We start from the raw sequence: 15,556 nt of genomic DNA, 5'->3' as shown, positions 1-15,556 counted from the left end.
AGAAAACCGTTTGGTGGACAAGAGAGAAACTCAACTTGTATTCCAAAGAGACCACTTCACGGACCCACTGGTTAAAAGTAGGGAGGTTCACCGATGTGCAACCTCTCAAAAGCGACCCCTACCCGAAGTCAGGCGGGGTGAGCCTCCATGGTGCCGCAAATCGGTTCGCAGGCTTGTTCGGCTAGCGAAAAAACCCAGGGATGCTTTTGTCCCATAGCAGGCACCTGCGGGCCCGGGCGGACGAAAAATACACTTGCGAGTGGAAAAGGAAGGCCCTGGCCTACAGCGTGGCTCCTTACCCATTTTGGATTGTGGAAGCAGCGTGCTCTTAGCCCAAAATTACATTTTCAAGAATGTCCTCCAGCGAGTCTCCAAATAGCCTTTAAGTCTGAAAGGGCAATCAGCCAGAGTTTTCTCGGACGTCTGGTCCACGAACCAGCATGCCAGCTCTGGACAGCAAGGAAGCTGTATCCAAGACCATATTGCAGACATGTCATGCACCAACTGGTCCACCAGTTTCACGCAGATCGGGGAAGCCTGGTGCTTCCTTGCTCACGATGCAGCAAACTTTTTCCCATTCAGGAAGCATCAGTGACACCAGGGTCGTGGCCAACAGTGGCTTCAATGCTGACCAAAATACCGCGACCATGGGCCGGGCCACCGCCTCAGCCATCCTGTCTACCGGTCCTCAAAAAGGTAGGGGCCCCGACAAATCGCGGAGATGACCATTGTTCAGGAAACTCTCCTCAAAAAGGGATAACGGACTGCCATGCGTTTCAGGCTGCGGCAGTTACCAATCCTTGTATATGAACTTATCAAAATAGGCTAGGTAGGGAAAAAAAACCTAGCGATGAGAGCCGGCTTATGGAACCCAGTAGGTACCGACACCTCAGTAGATGCCCTCGCCGTATCCTCCATCTTTGTTTGGGAATCCCGCAAGCGCACTCCTGCGCTGGCTGGGACACAGAGTAACCCGCATTGTCCAAACGGTCCTGGTTCGCATATTCTGACACATCAGAACAGGGGATGTTAGCCACTGCAAGGCCAGAGTCTGAATCAGAGAAATTCCCCAGAGGACAGTGGGGGGAGGGGACGCATCATAACCCCCTTTGCGCACCCGCAAGGCCCTTCCACCCTGGCAACAAGGACTCCAGGACCGCCGGGGATGTCCCCACAAAACCTCCATAGGTACTAAAGTGCAGGGGAACTGGTTGCCATCACAGGGATTCTGGGGAAGAAGCACCAGTTTCTGACGCCATGCTCACCTGCGCTCACCTGACATCCTTCTGGGACAAGTCAGGGCGCACAACGTCCACCCTCCTAGCTGCCACAGACCCAGCCCCCCCCCCCCGCAGGACTTACCACTCTGACACAGGCATAGCGCTGCCGAGCTGCCATCCGTTCTCCCATCAGCCGTAGGGTTTCTGAGTCGTGTGCGCCGTTCAGGAGAAACATTACCAGCGCTAGAGGCAAAGCTTAAGCATGGCTACAAGAAAATGGCAGCTGTTCATCCAGAGTAAAGACAAGAGCGGCTACAAGAAAATTGCCACCGACTATCTCTGAAGTAAAAGAAAATGGCAACAGCACGCCGACACCACACGGAGGCCTTCACCCCTGAACACACTGAGACACCCCCTATGGAGAGAGTGGACCACCCAAGCCCAGTACAGCCCCCAGCCAGAACTCGGAGCCCCCCGGAAGGACCCCCAGTCAGGTACACAGCAGGCCCAGCTCAGAGAGCATGGGGAGGAGGGAAAGGACAGGGAGAGAGGAAAAGGAGGGCGAGAGACCCCCTAGTCGCCCCCACCCCCAGGAATGCCCAGCTGTTCCATCCTGCCGTAACAGGAGGAACCTTACTAACCCATCCCTGCGTGGACTGCTAGAAGCATTCCTGACAGACCCATCACCCGAGCGGTACAGCGTGGCTGTCAGCTCTGGCACACTGACACAGACAGTAATAGCCCGGTCATATGTGTACCCCGGAGCATGTAGCTCACCAGCCACCCCTGGAGCAATGGGGCATGTCGTGGCAGACCCAGCACGTAGCTAATGGTCTGTACACGCTCGATGGCCAAACTGGGGAGACTACAAGGATCTATGATATCCAGTCTGTCACCCAGTCAGCAGTTGATAGTAGATCTCAGGATCAAAAAGTAGAAAAAAATCTCCAAGACCAATGGGCCCACAGGGAGCCAGGTCCAATGTTGGGCAGAAAAAAAACTGAGCGGCTGGATGCAGTGGAGCGGGGTTGTACCCAGAGGGATCACCCCTGGGCAATACTGTACAGTTTGAGGTTGTTTTAACACTTTAACATGTTTCTGCCTAGTCCTCTCCTGATAGAAGACCAATACCCTAATGTCAAGATTATGCCATGAACGAAAGAGAAAACAGTAGTTAGCCCAATTATTTTTTTATGCTGTGAAAGATAAAATATTACGCTGAGAAAAATTGATACCAAACATGTCACGCTTCAAAATTGTGCCTGCTCGTGGAATGACGAAAAAACTTTTACCCTTAAAAATCTCCATAGGCAATGTGTAAACAATTCTACAGGTTACCAGTTTTGAGCTACAGAGGTGGTCTATGGCTAGAATTGTTGCTTTTGCTCCAACGACCGCGGCAATACCTCACATGTGTGGTTTGAACACTGTTTTTGTACGCGGGCGCTACTTACGTATGCGTTTGCTTCTGCGTGCGAGTTCGTCGGGGTGGGGCGCTTTAAAAAAAGAAAGAAAGAAAAATGTTCTTATTTATTTTACTTTATATTTATTTTGATACTGTCTTTTAAAAAATATGTTTATTGGGTCACTTTTATTTTTATTACAAGGAATATAAACATTCCTTGTAATAGAAAAAAAGCATGACAGGACCTCTAAATATGAGATCTATAGTCAAAAAGATAAAATAAATAAAAAAACTCCTTTAAGAGTTATGGCCGGAAGTGACGTTTGACGTCTTTCGCCCTCCCATGCTATGGAGCCGAGTGGGTCGGTAAGCGCGGAGACGGCTTGAGCACAGCGAGAGGGGGGGTGGGGCGCCTCTCCTGCCCCAGATAAAATGTATCTCAACGCAAATCCGTCGGGAAGACCACTTATCTTAAAGAGAAATGCACAACGTTCCAGAAAATACCGGGTTATGGCAGCTAGCTGCTGCAGCCATAACCCCGTTATTTAGCATCAAAAGTACTGATGTACGGGTACATTGTTTTTCGTGAAGTGGTTAAAGTAATTTTTATAAAATAAATTTCAAACATGTTATACTTACCTGCTCTAATTGTTTTGCACAGAGCAGCCCTGATCCTCCTCTTCTGCCCCCCCCCCCCACGCTTCTGGCTCCTCCTGCCCTCAGGGTGCCACAATATCAAGCTGCAAAGTATAGTATAACATGCCCATATAGCAAGGTGAAAAAAAAAAATGCCTTTTGAACCACTTAGTTCCTGCCCAGGACTACATGTCCCATTAGGCATTGCTCCCCACACATTCGCCTGTTTTCAGGCACTTTGACAAATAATGCATTATGTATGCAGGACAACTAATCGGCTGACTAACTGATTCTGAAAATAGTATATACTATTTTCAGAATCAATTCGTCATTTCGGCCCTAGTTAGACCATTTTTTTTTATTGGATAATGTGAAAGATGTTACGTCAAGAATTGTGAGCTTTATTCTAAGCAAAAAAATGTTTAATTGCGATTCAAATTTTTTACAGAATCGTGCAGCTCTATGTTATAGTATAGAGCAAGAAGGGAGAAAAAAAAACTAAAATTCTATCAGGGCAATAAAGGGTTAAGTAGCATATAAGACGTGTGGAATGATTTGTTCCTGCATTGCTCCCTAAGGGCATCATTCAACGTGGTGACGCAGGAACTGACTCCATTCAGCACAATTGGAAGTGACGCGCGGTACGCTCGGAAGGGACACATCCGATATGGGATCAGACTTGCACTGTGAGTAAGTGGAGATGGTAACCAGCAAAACGAGTATGCGTGTTTGTTCTTGGTGCAAGGCTAATGCACTCTTGAATGCAGAGTTTGCACTTGTTTTTATGCATATGTTAAATAAAATGGCTGTGTGATGGAGGTCTTTCTTCCTTTCACACAATAACCTGGTATGAGGCTTGCTTGTAAGGAGGCTTAGTGCGTAAAATCGGTAAAGTTGGAGCATATATACCATAGAGAAAAAGCAATATTAGACCAACTTTCCATATAAAGGGGTCCAATCGTTCTGGGCGAGTTTTCAGGGGTGGAGGGGGAGACACACAAATCCACATGGTGGCGTGAAGCATAAAGCAAGTCGTGGAAATTCCTGGCATGCCCTGAATGCTCGAACATTTGCTTGTGCTTTCAAACAATTATTAGCTGGTTTCATAACTGATCACATGTGCAACGCTAAGGTTGTTGCAGATCAGACCGAGGCCAAGATGGCAACCTCATTAGCTGAAAAGGATAGAAGTGTTTTGAGTTCAGTTCCACTTTATGCATTAATAATTGCAAAGAACTTCATTAACCACTTAAGGATCGGGATTTGCCCCCTTAATGAACAGGCCATTTTTTGCAATACGCTACTGCGTCGCGTTAACTGACATTTGTGTGGACATGCAACGTTGTACACTTTCTTTTGGTGGTATTTTGTCACCTCTGCTGGGTTTTTTTTTGCACTAAACAAAAAGAGCGAGAGAAAAAAAAAAAAAAATAATAAATGTCATCAGGTCAGGCCTATATGTTTTATTCTACATTATTATTCAAGGCTATATAATAGCAAAGCAGTAGAGCTTTCTAAAGAAAAAATAAAAATAAAAGTGTTAATTACTAGACAGTGAAAAACTGAACCATTAAGAAAACACTGTGTACCCAGGGATAGCACATCATGTCAGTTTATACCAAGGCTACGTTTCTAAATTGAGCACTTGTTGTCAGCATCCCTAGAATAAGGCTTTGCATTTGGATGGAAACTCAATTAATCATTAACTCAATTATGCTCAATAGACATTAAGGTGGTTGCTCAAAGCTTTTTTTTTTTTTGGGTATGAAAAATATCCAGAAGACATAACACGAAGCACTTGGAACATAAAAAAGGGCCCAATTTATAATTAGAACCTTCCATATGAACAATATCTACGTTAAAATGATCATAAGTGGATCATGCATAGTGTCAAGAAATCCTAACGCTACACTCTGATCAAAACCAATAATTAAAGTTGTGGTAAAACCTTACATATACCCAGTGAACTAACTGGTCTTGGAGGACAGAAAAAAAAAAATATCCTACATAAGTTGCACCCGTTTATCAGCAGTCTTCTCTACAGCCAAAGTTCAGAATTTATAAAGCTTGTCTGAGCTTCCAGAAACAAGGAGCAGGAAGCTGAAGATACTCTGCAGAGTTCATGGATGAAAGCTCTGAGAGCGGATTGGACAGCACACAGCTGAGGCTACATATCAGCTAGAGCTCCCTCCCCCATCACTCTTGGTGTCACGAAAACCTGTCAGAAGCGATTCATGCTGCAGGAGGAATGAGGCAGCAGACCGAATTGACACTTGCTGCTCTTAATTGAGACAAGTACACACTATAGAAAGATATGTTATGTTCATATTTCACATCTTAGGTTTTCAACCACTTTAAGACCCCTTTCACACTGGGGCGGTGGGGATGTCGGCAGTAAAGCAGCGGAACGTTACCATCGTTTTTGCTTTGCCGGTGCTGCCCATTGATTTCAATGGGCAGGGGCGCTTTAGGAGCGGTGTATTCACCTCTTCTACAGCGCCTCAAAGATGCGGCTAGCAGGACTTTTTTACTGTCCTGTCAGCGCACCGCTCCAGTGTGAAAGCCCAAGTGTCTGCTCTTTCTGCATATTGTGACCACTCTAATAAGAGTCAGTCATTATAAGATCTGGTCTGCATGGTGCACACTACAGTACACATACAATTGTATCATGCAGGGGTTGACAAATTTGCTTGGAATCTAGGAGCCAGCTAAAAAAGTTAGGAGCCAGAAAACGCACCCCGTCCCGACAAGCTTGCACGCAGAAGCGAACACATATACGTGAGCAGCGCCCGCATATGTAAACGGTGTTCAAACCACACATGTGAGGTATCGCCGCGATTGGTAGAGCGAGAGCAATAATTCTAGCCCTAGACCTTCTCTGCAACTCAAAACATGCAACCTGTAGAATTTTTTAAACGTCGCCTATGGAGATTTTAAAGGGTTAAAGTTTGTCGCCATTCCACGAGCGGACGTAATTTTTGAAGCGTGACATGTTGGGTATCAATTTACTCGGCGTAACATTATCTTTCATAATATAAAAATGGGGATAACTTTACTGTTGTCTTATTTTTTAATTAAAAAAAAGTTATTTTTTCCCAAAAAAGTGCGCTTGTAAGACCGCTGCGCAAATACGGCGTGACAGAAAGTATTGCAACGATCGCCATTTTATTCTCTAGGGTGTTAGGATAAAAATATATATATAATGTTTGGGGGTTCTAATTAGAGGGAAGAAGATGGCAGTGAAAATAGTGAAAAATTACATTAGAATTGCTGTTTAACTTGTAATACCAACGGCCACCACCAGATGGCGCCAGTTTACACATCTGGTGGTAATACCAACGGCTCACCACCAGATGGCGCCAGCTCACAAGCCAAGTCGCCAGGACCCTATTTCTAGTCGCCATGGCGACCTGGTGCCCGGGATTTGTCGAGCCCTGGTATCATGTACACTGTCATATGTTCCAAGTGGGTTAGGTCTTGGGCTAGAGCCAGCAACTGAGCACTAAATCAAAAGTCAATGTAGGTTTGATCTCCTGATAATTTGTTATGTACAGTGCATGGTTTTACCACTGGGGCAACATATACATAAAACAATAATAAAGGAGTATAGTGAGAATTGTTGGAGCTGTACAACAAACAAACACATAGAGGGGAAATCAATATTGCCATAAGGGCACTTTTCTGGCAGTAGTTCCAAGAAGGTCAGATAAACATTTACATCAGTTGTTGGTAACATTACCCAACTAGAGCAGCAAATTCAGGCAGCTCTTACTACCGCCATTTTAAGAATCGGTCACTGTGGTAATGACCGATTCCTAAAGAATTACCACCAATTCTCAGGATTAGAAAAATGGCAGAAATTAAAGGGGTTGTAAAGGTTTGTTTATTTTCTTAACAGGTTCCTTTAAACTAGTGCATTGTTGGTTCACTTACCTTTTCCTTCCATTTCCATTTTTTTTTTCCTTGTCTGAATTTCTCACTTACTGTTCCTCCTCAGTAAGCTGTTCTGGCTGACTAACCCCCAGCCAGATGATGATAGGGGCAAGCTTACTGAGGAGAAACAGGAAGTGAGAAATTCAGACAAAGAAAAAAACATTTAGAAGGAAACTCAAAGGAAAACATTAGTGAACCAACAATGCACTTGCTTCAGAGTCGGTTCACACAGCAGCGGCACAACTTCGGGGGCGACTCTGCAAGTCGTCCCGAGGACAACTTCAGAGGCGATTTGCAAAACGACTTCTGTATAGAAGTCAATGCAGGTCTCCCCGAGCCGCCCCCGAAGTCGTACAGGAACCTTTTTCTAAGTCTGAGCGACTTGCGTCGCTCCTATTAGAACGGTTCCATTGCATTGAATGGGACGCGACACGTCAGGCGGCTGAGCCGCGTGTCGTGTCGCCCCAGTGTGAACCGTGTCTAAAGGAACCTATTTAGAAAATAACAAACAAACCTTTACGACCAACTCTAAGTTGGTGTACAGGGGAATGAGATATATGCGTTAGCTTCCTACATAATGCTGTATTCCCACCCCCATCCAGGAGCCTGAAAGCTAGGTGTAAATGGGATTACAGATGATGGCATTACAGAAATATGGGCAATGACTTGTCACTGGGTGGGTGGAGCCTCCTGGGGAACTGAGAGACTAGTTTCCAAATAGGAAATATACACACACATACAGCAGGTAAAATAAGTATTGAACAGGTCACATTTTTATTTTTTTGTATGGATTGCATTGATCGTTACCGAAATGTGGTGAAAATTTCATATCAATACCGCCTTTAGAAATATAATTTACCTAGGTTCAATACTTATTTTAGTGTGTGTATATATATATATATATATATATATATATATATATATATATATATATGTGTGTGTGTGTGTGTGTGTGTGTGTGTGTGTGTGTGTGTGTGTGTGTGTGTGTGTGTGTGTGTGTGTGTGTGTGTGTGTGTGTGTGTGTGTGTATATATATATATATATATATATATATATATATATATATATATATATATATATATATATATATATATATATATATATACACACACATATACACATACACATACACACACACTTTTTTTCTAATTAAAATAAACCTACACATCCTTTTTTGCTGGAGATTCTTTCCCTTTTTCCTGTGAGCAGAAACCTGATCTGAATAAACAGCCCTGACTGGTTGCTTACAACACTTGATCCTCAGCCCTCACCAGCTGCTCACGGGGCACATAACTTGCAATACCCATCCCTGTGTGGTATAAAGCGATTGGATGTTTCCCTTTTGGGGAAAGAATATGGTTTGAAAAAACATACTGTAATGCCTCCTTCCAACCTTCCTGGGCATCTGCATTGCACTGCTGACTGGTCCCACCCCCTAGTAGAGACAATATTTTATCTCCAGTTCCTATGTCCCAACTAGACACGGTCATTATCACCAACATGTTGTAGTCTTCACAACAAAATCTGCAGTAGAGTTTTTGGCAGCTTGAATCTTTGGCAGCTTTTACCCAAACATTACAACATGTTCCCAACAACCTTGCCCATGTGTTGGCATATTCTTTATCAGCTAGCCCCACCACACTATGTTCTCTGGCAGCTGACCCGTGATTCACACAATTTTGAACGCTCCCCCTCATCAAAATTAGATTTTCTTGGCTCACATGCTAGCAAAATAAAAACAAAGTAAGCAAACAAAAAGGATAGTAATATCCACATAAATCACATCTTCCCATCAGTATGAATTGTGAGGCCTGTTTAAAATCAGGCTGCCCAAGGCTAAATTTATTGTGATGGCAAAATGTAAAGCAAGCATTCATTAGGTTCAAATCACCAAGAGGTTAAAAGGTCTGTTACTCTCAAAGAACCGTGGCCCATTTATGAAAAACTGCATCAAGTTATAGAGGAACCAGTATAAGAAGAAGAGGTGGCTTTATCTTACCTTGTCTTTTTTGTCTTGACGAGCATATGGAAAACATGGAATGACTGCCGTGACCCGAGAGGAAGAAGCAATCTTGCAGGCATTTATCATGATGAGAAGTTCCATTAGGTTGTCATTGATCTCACCACAACCACTCTGTACGATGTAAACATCTTCCCCCCTCACGCTCTCGCCAATCTCAACACTATAATGATAAAGAAAAAGGGGGAAATAGAATTGTATGTGCTGTAATCAGAATGCTTATTGACAAGATGCATCATACCTGCTTGAAAACTTGTCACAACATAAGAAAAATTTGTATAGCAAATAACTCAGATATTAAGATGTTTGTGTAGATAACCGAGTCAGATGCTGGTCAAAATTATTCATTCAAAAAGGTGACCGACCTCGATACTACTAGGACGCTGACAAAAACACAGCACACCATAGCATGTGGTCACTTGAGAATAGGACACAGTTTGCCTTCTTCTGAAAGCAGCCACAGTGTGAATAGTAAGAGCTGTCCAATCAGCAGGCACCATGAGCTTCACTGACTGCAGAGCGACAACATTGACTGAGCAGGTGGTGGCATAATGGACCTCTGCAGAGAGACTGTTGCTTCCATACAGAAAGCAAGGGCCCCCCTAGGCAGCATGCTGGCAGGAGATGGGCCTTTTTTACGCTAAGACTTTGGATATCTTGTGTTGATGCACCTGGAATGTATTTAGCAGGTTTAAACTAGGAGTTTGATTGGGCTCAAATTTGACGTTATTACACAGCTTCTGAATTTTCACCCCTATTTACCCTTGCAATACACAGAACTGTGGTATGTATTCAATCTATGCATATTAAAGTGGAACCTTTTTTTTTTTGGGGGGGGGGGGGGGGGGGTCTTTGTTTTCTCCTTTACATTTTGTAATATCCTGCATTTGGTTTATACTTGTATCTTATATCATTTCCATTATATGTTCAATAGGTTTGCATGCAACTTTATATTATATTTTTCTCTTAAAAAAAAAAAAAAACACCCTCAAAATATTGTACCATAAAGCTTTAGGGGTGGGTTCTTGTAATAATGTACAAGTTTGCACAGCATTATGACAAATACCTCCTGGTGTCTTCCTCCAGCGATGCGACTATTTATCAATCCATTTCCAGTGCAGATCTACTTCATGGTCCAGCATACAGGGCAAACAAGTGGCTCCAGCACATGAGTGCTACTGTTACATCTTATAGATACCTGGCTCAATTTTTGGGGATCTTACAATTGTTGGGAATTAGATCGTAGGGTACACTGCGCGCATGCACTGAAGCTTTTTCTGGCAAAACCATCATGTGGGTCTTCTTCCAAAAAAAGAAACAGGTACAGTATTTAAAATGTAAATCTGAACTAGGCGATGATAGGGTTTCTATTGCAGTGTAATGACAGTGAGGCGTCGCTTCCCTGAAATGAGCTTTTGCAGGTTGGGATGTCTGTCTTCTACACACGTGCTTCTTCCAGATGTACTTAAAGGGGTTGTAAAAGTAAAAAAAAAAAAAAAAAATCCCTAAATAGCTTCCTTTACCTTAGTGCAGTCCTCCTTCACTTAGCTTATCCTACGATTTTGCTTTTAAATGTCCTTATTTCTTCTGAGAAATCCTCACTTCTTGTTCTTCTGTCTTTAACTACATACATTCCCTGGTGTGGAGAGGGCCTCTTGAGGGGGCGAGCAGGAGTGTCAGGACGCCCACTAACACACAGCTCCTTTATCTGCAAAGTAGAGTGTCCTGACCCTCCTGCTCGCCCCCTCAAGAGGCTCTCTCCACACCAGGGAGAAAGCCTTGCATTACTGTGTGGAGTTACAGACAGAAGAACAGGAAGTGAGCATTTCTCCGAAGAAATAAGGACATTTAAAACCAAAATGGAAGGATGAGGTAAGTGAAGGATGACAGCAGTGAAGGTAAAGGAAGCCATTTAGGGGAAAAAAATATTTTTTTTTTACCTTTACAATCCCAGTGGCAGCTCCTGTATCTCCACCCGAGTATAATCCCTAAATTTGTAGAAGGCTCAGATCATCAATTAACCTCCCTTATTCAAAACCAGCAACAACTGGATATAACAGGGACAAGAAAAACTGAGCAATCAGCAAGTGTTATCATAAACAGTAATTGAAGTGATCCCTTTCATCAAAAAGGACCTTCTAAATTGGAGGAATGTTTGTTGCAAAACAAGTACACATTTACAGATAAAACACATAAAAAGGTACCCTTTCAGTCCTGCACTATAGGAGATCATTTTTCCTTAGTGCCGACAAGTGTCTAACTAGCTTTCCAAAATAGTCCTCTAGTTTATTCTCAACCCATTGTATACTAAAACATGTAGCTGTTAAAATGGATTTAATGTAACTAATAATTATTGAGGGCACTTCTCTACAATATATTGGTGCAAACAGGAAGGCACACCACCGCTGTATGGAGTCTTCGCAATCTACAACAAAAAGTCAAGGGAACAGTACAGTACTGGATGGATAACAAATAGATCTGTCACTGTGAATCTGTTAGTAAGACACTGCTACCTGAAGGCGGCCATTGGAATGTTGCCCTACTTTTCATTCAATGAAAGTGGAGCAAAATGCAGTCCCGATTTATTCACAAACCATGGGACCCATTTCTAAAGGCTTACAAATGGCATATTTATAAAAGGCGCATGTGCTTGCTTCAGGACAGCTCCGACAGACTCTCCCATCACAGTGCTTTGAAGCATTAGGCCATGGGTGCTCAACCTGCAGCCCCCCAGCTGTTGCAGAACTACAAGTCCCATGTGGCATTTGCAAGGCTGGACAGTTACAAGCATGACTACCAAAGGGTAGAAGCATGATGAGACTTGTAGTCTGCAACAGCTGAGAGAGAGCTGAGAGACACCACAGACTCCACACCATGATCTGCCATTTATGAATGAAACATAAAAGCATGCACAATGTGGAGCGTGGCACAGAAAGTGGCATCCCCTAAATACATTAATAGGGGCCATCCACCTCCAACAGAACAAGTCACGCATAAGCAAAGCTATGGCTCAATGACAAAAGGCACAACCAGGAGCAAACATTGTACAAATGCACCTAGCCATGAAAGGCCTTGTAGAACCATAAGCTGGATCGAAGAACAAAAAAATTGTTTTAATGATAATGCAATTTACTGTGCTTATATGTATACAGCAATCCATTTATTTTTTTTGTCTTCGGGCCAGTTTATGCCATAGAATTGCATTTTTTATGCAAAAAAACAAAAACAAAAACTGGACTGCATGTTGTCTTAACCAGCTCTGTTTACTAATAACAAAATGCCCAAGGAAAGAAATGAGAAGAGAAATACACAAGTGTTGATTAAACAGGAGCCAGATGTTTGCAATCTACAATTTCACACGCTGATAGCAGACACACAACTATGAACACTGCAGGTGATCAGCAGAAATACTACTCTGGAAAGGACTACCTAGGACACTACATAGCTGAGGTAATTCCTCTGTGAATGGACCGAGTAAAACAGTCACTTGGACCTGGGTTAAAGGTCATTGTCCTAAAACCAGTCTGGGAAGGTCGAACAAACAGACAAGAAAAAAAAAAAATGGTGATGCAAGTAGGAAACAGGCAGAGCAAGAGAACTATGGTGAAATCGGTTCCTAAATCAAAGCTAGTGAGATTGGTAGAGTTTTCAATGCATCTCTATCAGCTCAAAGGCAGATACTTCATAGTAGAATGTGGTTGGTTCATAGAATGCCAGATTACAAGCCAATCAGGCCGTTTTGCTCCGCTTAAGGCATCTCTCAATAACAATTCATACCCCATGATTCCCAATGATAACCATTCATATCAAGTCGCACTGACTTCAAAAAGTAGTCCCTGCACTACGTTGGAGCAACAGACACAACTTTGGACAGCAGCATTGTCAGTCTGAGGGAAGAGTAAAGCTAGACTAGCAGAATTATTCAAGGCTCAGTTTCAATTTGTTAGTCCATCTAATACTTTATAAAAAGTTAAAGTAGCAGTTTGTTCTTTTTTGGGGGGAAAGGTTTTACATAAATGAATAAAAGCTGAGCATTGTAAGCACTCGTCAGTGTTAAATGGTTTGACTCCCAACTGCTACTTCGTCTGCACAGCTTGGTCTGTTAAAGAGAAAGTAAACCCAGTAAAAAAAAAAAAACACACACACACACACACACACACACACACACACACACACACACACACACTAGCTCATTATGCAATACTCCCCTCTGATCGAAGCCCCCAAAGCCGTCCTCGTACAACGATGGGTTGGCAGACATCTTCTCCAGGGGTTACTTCCAGGTATCACAGCTCCGGCGCTGTGGGAGCCGCCAGTCACAGCACAGCCTCCATTAGGAGCGGCATGCTCACCGTTGCTAAAGTGCGCCTGTGCTGTGGTCTATGGCGCATGCGCCATAGACATTGGCGCCTGTGATTTTAGTAAATATTTCCTAAACCGTGGGGGTTTAGGAGATATTTCGAGCACCTACAGGCAAGCCTTAATCTAGGCTTACCTGTAGGTTAAATTTGTTGTAAAGGGTTCACAACCACTTTAAAGGAAGTTGAAAAATAACACACTTAGTCCCCTTTCACACGGGCACCTCCGTCTAACAGAATCCACTTGCTCAGCAGGGATCGTTTAGTTGATCCCCTCTAAGCAGGCAGATGACAGGTTTGTATCTAGCCACTGTACAGAGCAGACAGTCCCGCTCTCCTTCAGGGGGAAATCAGGTGGAAATTGACCGCCTGTGTTTTTCATCTGATCCGATTGACAGATAGAAAATAGGACCACCATCCATATGGATTTTGCAGGCAGGAACGGATGGCAGCGGGTGTCAGACATGTGTCCACTGACATCCGCAGCTCAATAGGACGACAATGCAAGGTCCAATCAGGTCTGCCTGAAAAACTGACAGGAGGATTGGAAAGCCTGTGTGAAGTCTAAACATACACTATCCTACAAAAATAAAAGATGATAAATAATACCATTTAGAGTAAGGATCAATGCACACTAGCGTTTTTTTTTTAAGTAGTATGAGTTTGGGGGAGGGGTCCCCTTGTATTTACCTATGTGGATGCAGCATCAGCCCGGTGCTGCATCTGTCCCCCGGCGCCTCTTCACTGAGAAGCGAGCGATCGAACACCGACGGCTCAGTTCTCTCAGCTTTCCGTGCAGAGAGCTGCTGCCTGTCAATCGGCATCTCTCCTCACTCAATGGAGCGCTGAGCTGTGGAGGGGGGTGGGGAGCAGCCACCTCAGGCTCTCAAAAACTCACTAAGAGGCTGAGATGGATGTCAACCCAATCACCTGGCAGATCCAGACTTCCATTGTCGCGATGATGCGGTGCATGGACCGATTCCTCTGACTGAAGTACGCTCTCTGCTGAAAACAGGTCACAGGAGTGAAAAATGAATTGCACTCCTGTGACCCCCATAGGAGAAGCTCAGCCAAACTAGCTTAGGTTAGACTTCTCCTTTAGGCCTCTTTCACACGGAGCGGATCCGTAATTGATCCGATCCGTGTGTGTCCGTCGGCTCAGCGGGGTTCCCCGCTGAGCTGTCGGCGGACAGGGCGGTCCCCGCACACAGTGCAGAGACCGCCCTGTCTCTCCTCTGCTCTCCCCTATGGGGAATCGGATGAATACGGACCGTGCGTCCGTATTCATCCGATCCGCCGGACGGAAGAAAAATAGGGTTTTATTCCGTCCGCAAAAGCGGAACTTTGCGGACGTTAGCGGATGCATCATCCGCTAACGTCTGCAATCCCATATGGATCCATTACAAGTCCGTAAATGGACCGTTTGTCCGTACGTCTGAAAGGGGCCTTAAGCTCCTAGAAAGCTTTAGCATTTTTTTCTGCTCCTGGAAGCTATAGTGTTTTCCCTTGTGTCCATGTACACTACTAGCGTTTGAGCTTCAGCAGGACAAAATTTCCTGGGTTTTATTTCAGGAGAAACACTCCTAATAGCGTTTAAGTTTGCTAATGCTCCTAAAAACGCCATTACAAAAAGCTATTACCAGTTTTGTGAATGAAGCTGGTGGTAGAGAAAGAAAGCGGCTGCAGAGCAGAGCCCCATAAGCCAATGCTTCCTCTACAGCGCCGGCTTTTGCCACAGGCGGAGTCTATGGCAAATTTCAGCTAACCCGCAGGATAGACACAGATGCCACATGGTGTGGTTAAACCGCAGCACATCAGTGTGAAAGCAGTCTTAGGCCCTTTTCACACGATCAACCCGACCAAACGGGACCCTCAATTCACCTCTATAGAGCAACAGATGTCCGTTTACGCCCGCCTACCTCCAATCCGAAAAACAGAAGGGAATTCATCCCCTTCCATCTGAGTGGATCGGAGGGCCTATAGG

The 15,556-nt window shown here is 44.1% G+C and overlaps 1 protein-coding gene across 2 annotated transcripts in view; it reads right to left on the bottom strand.

Annotated features, from left to right (window-relative positions):
• Window positions 1-15,556, bottom strand: part of PRPS2 (phosphoribosyl pyrophosphate synthetase 2) — a 69,529-nt gene that overhangs the window by 28,493 nt on the left and 25,480 nt on the right. Inside the window, exons 2-3 of one of the 2 annotated variants that reach the window (XM_040336514.1) lie at window positions 9,194-9,377; window positions 2,675-2,716 (exon numbers count right to left, since the gene is read on the bottom strand). In XM_040336514.1, the coding sequence (XP_040192448.1) occupies window positions 2,675-2,716; window positions 9,194-9,377 (226 nt within the window). The remainder of the gene's footprint in view (window positions 1-2,674; window positions 2,717-9,193; window positions 9,378-15,556) is intronic. The other variant, XM_040336515.1, reaches the window with a different exon arrangement.

This window comes from Rana temporaria, chromosome 2 (assembly GCF_905171775.1).
Source record: "Rana temporaria chromosome 2, aRanTem1.1, whole genome shotgun sequence".
Taxonomy (NCBI): Eukaryota; Metazoa; Chordata; class Amphibia; order Anura; family Ranidae; genus Rana; species Rana temporaria.
The sequence above is the reverse complement of the archived record's forward strand: the minus strand, read 5'-3'. Positions and strand labels throughout refer to the sequence as shown.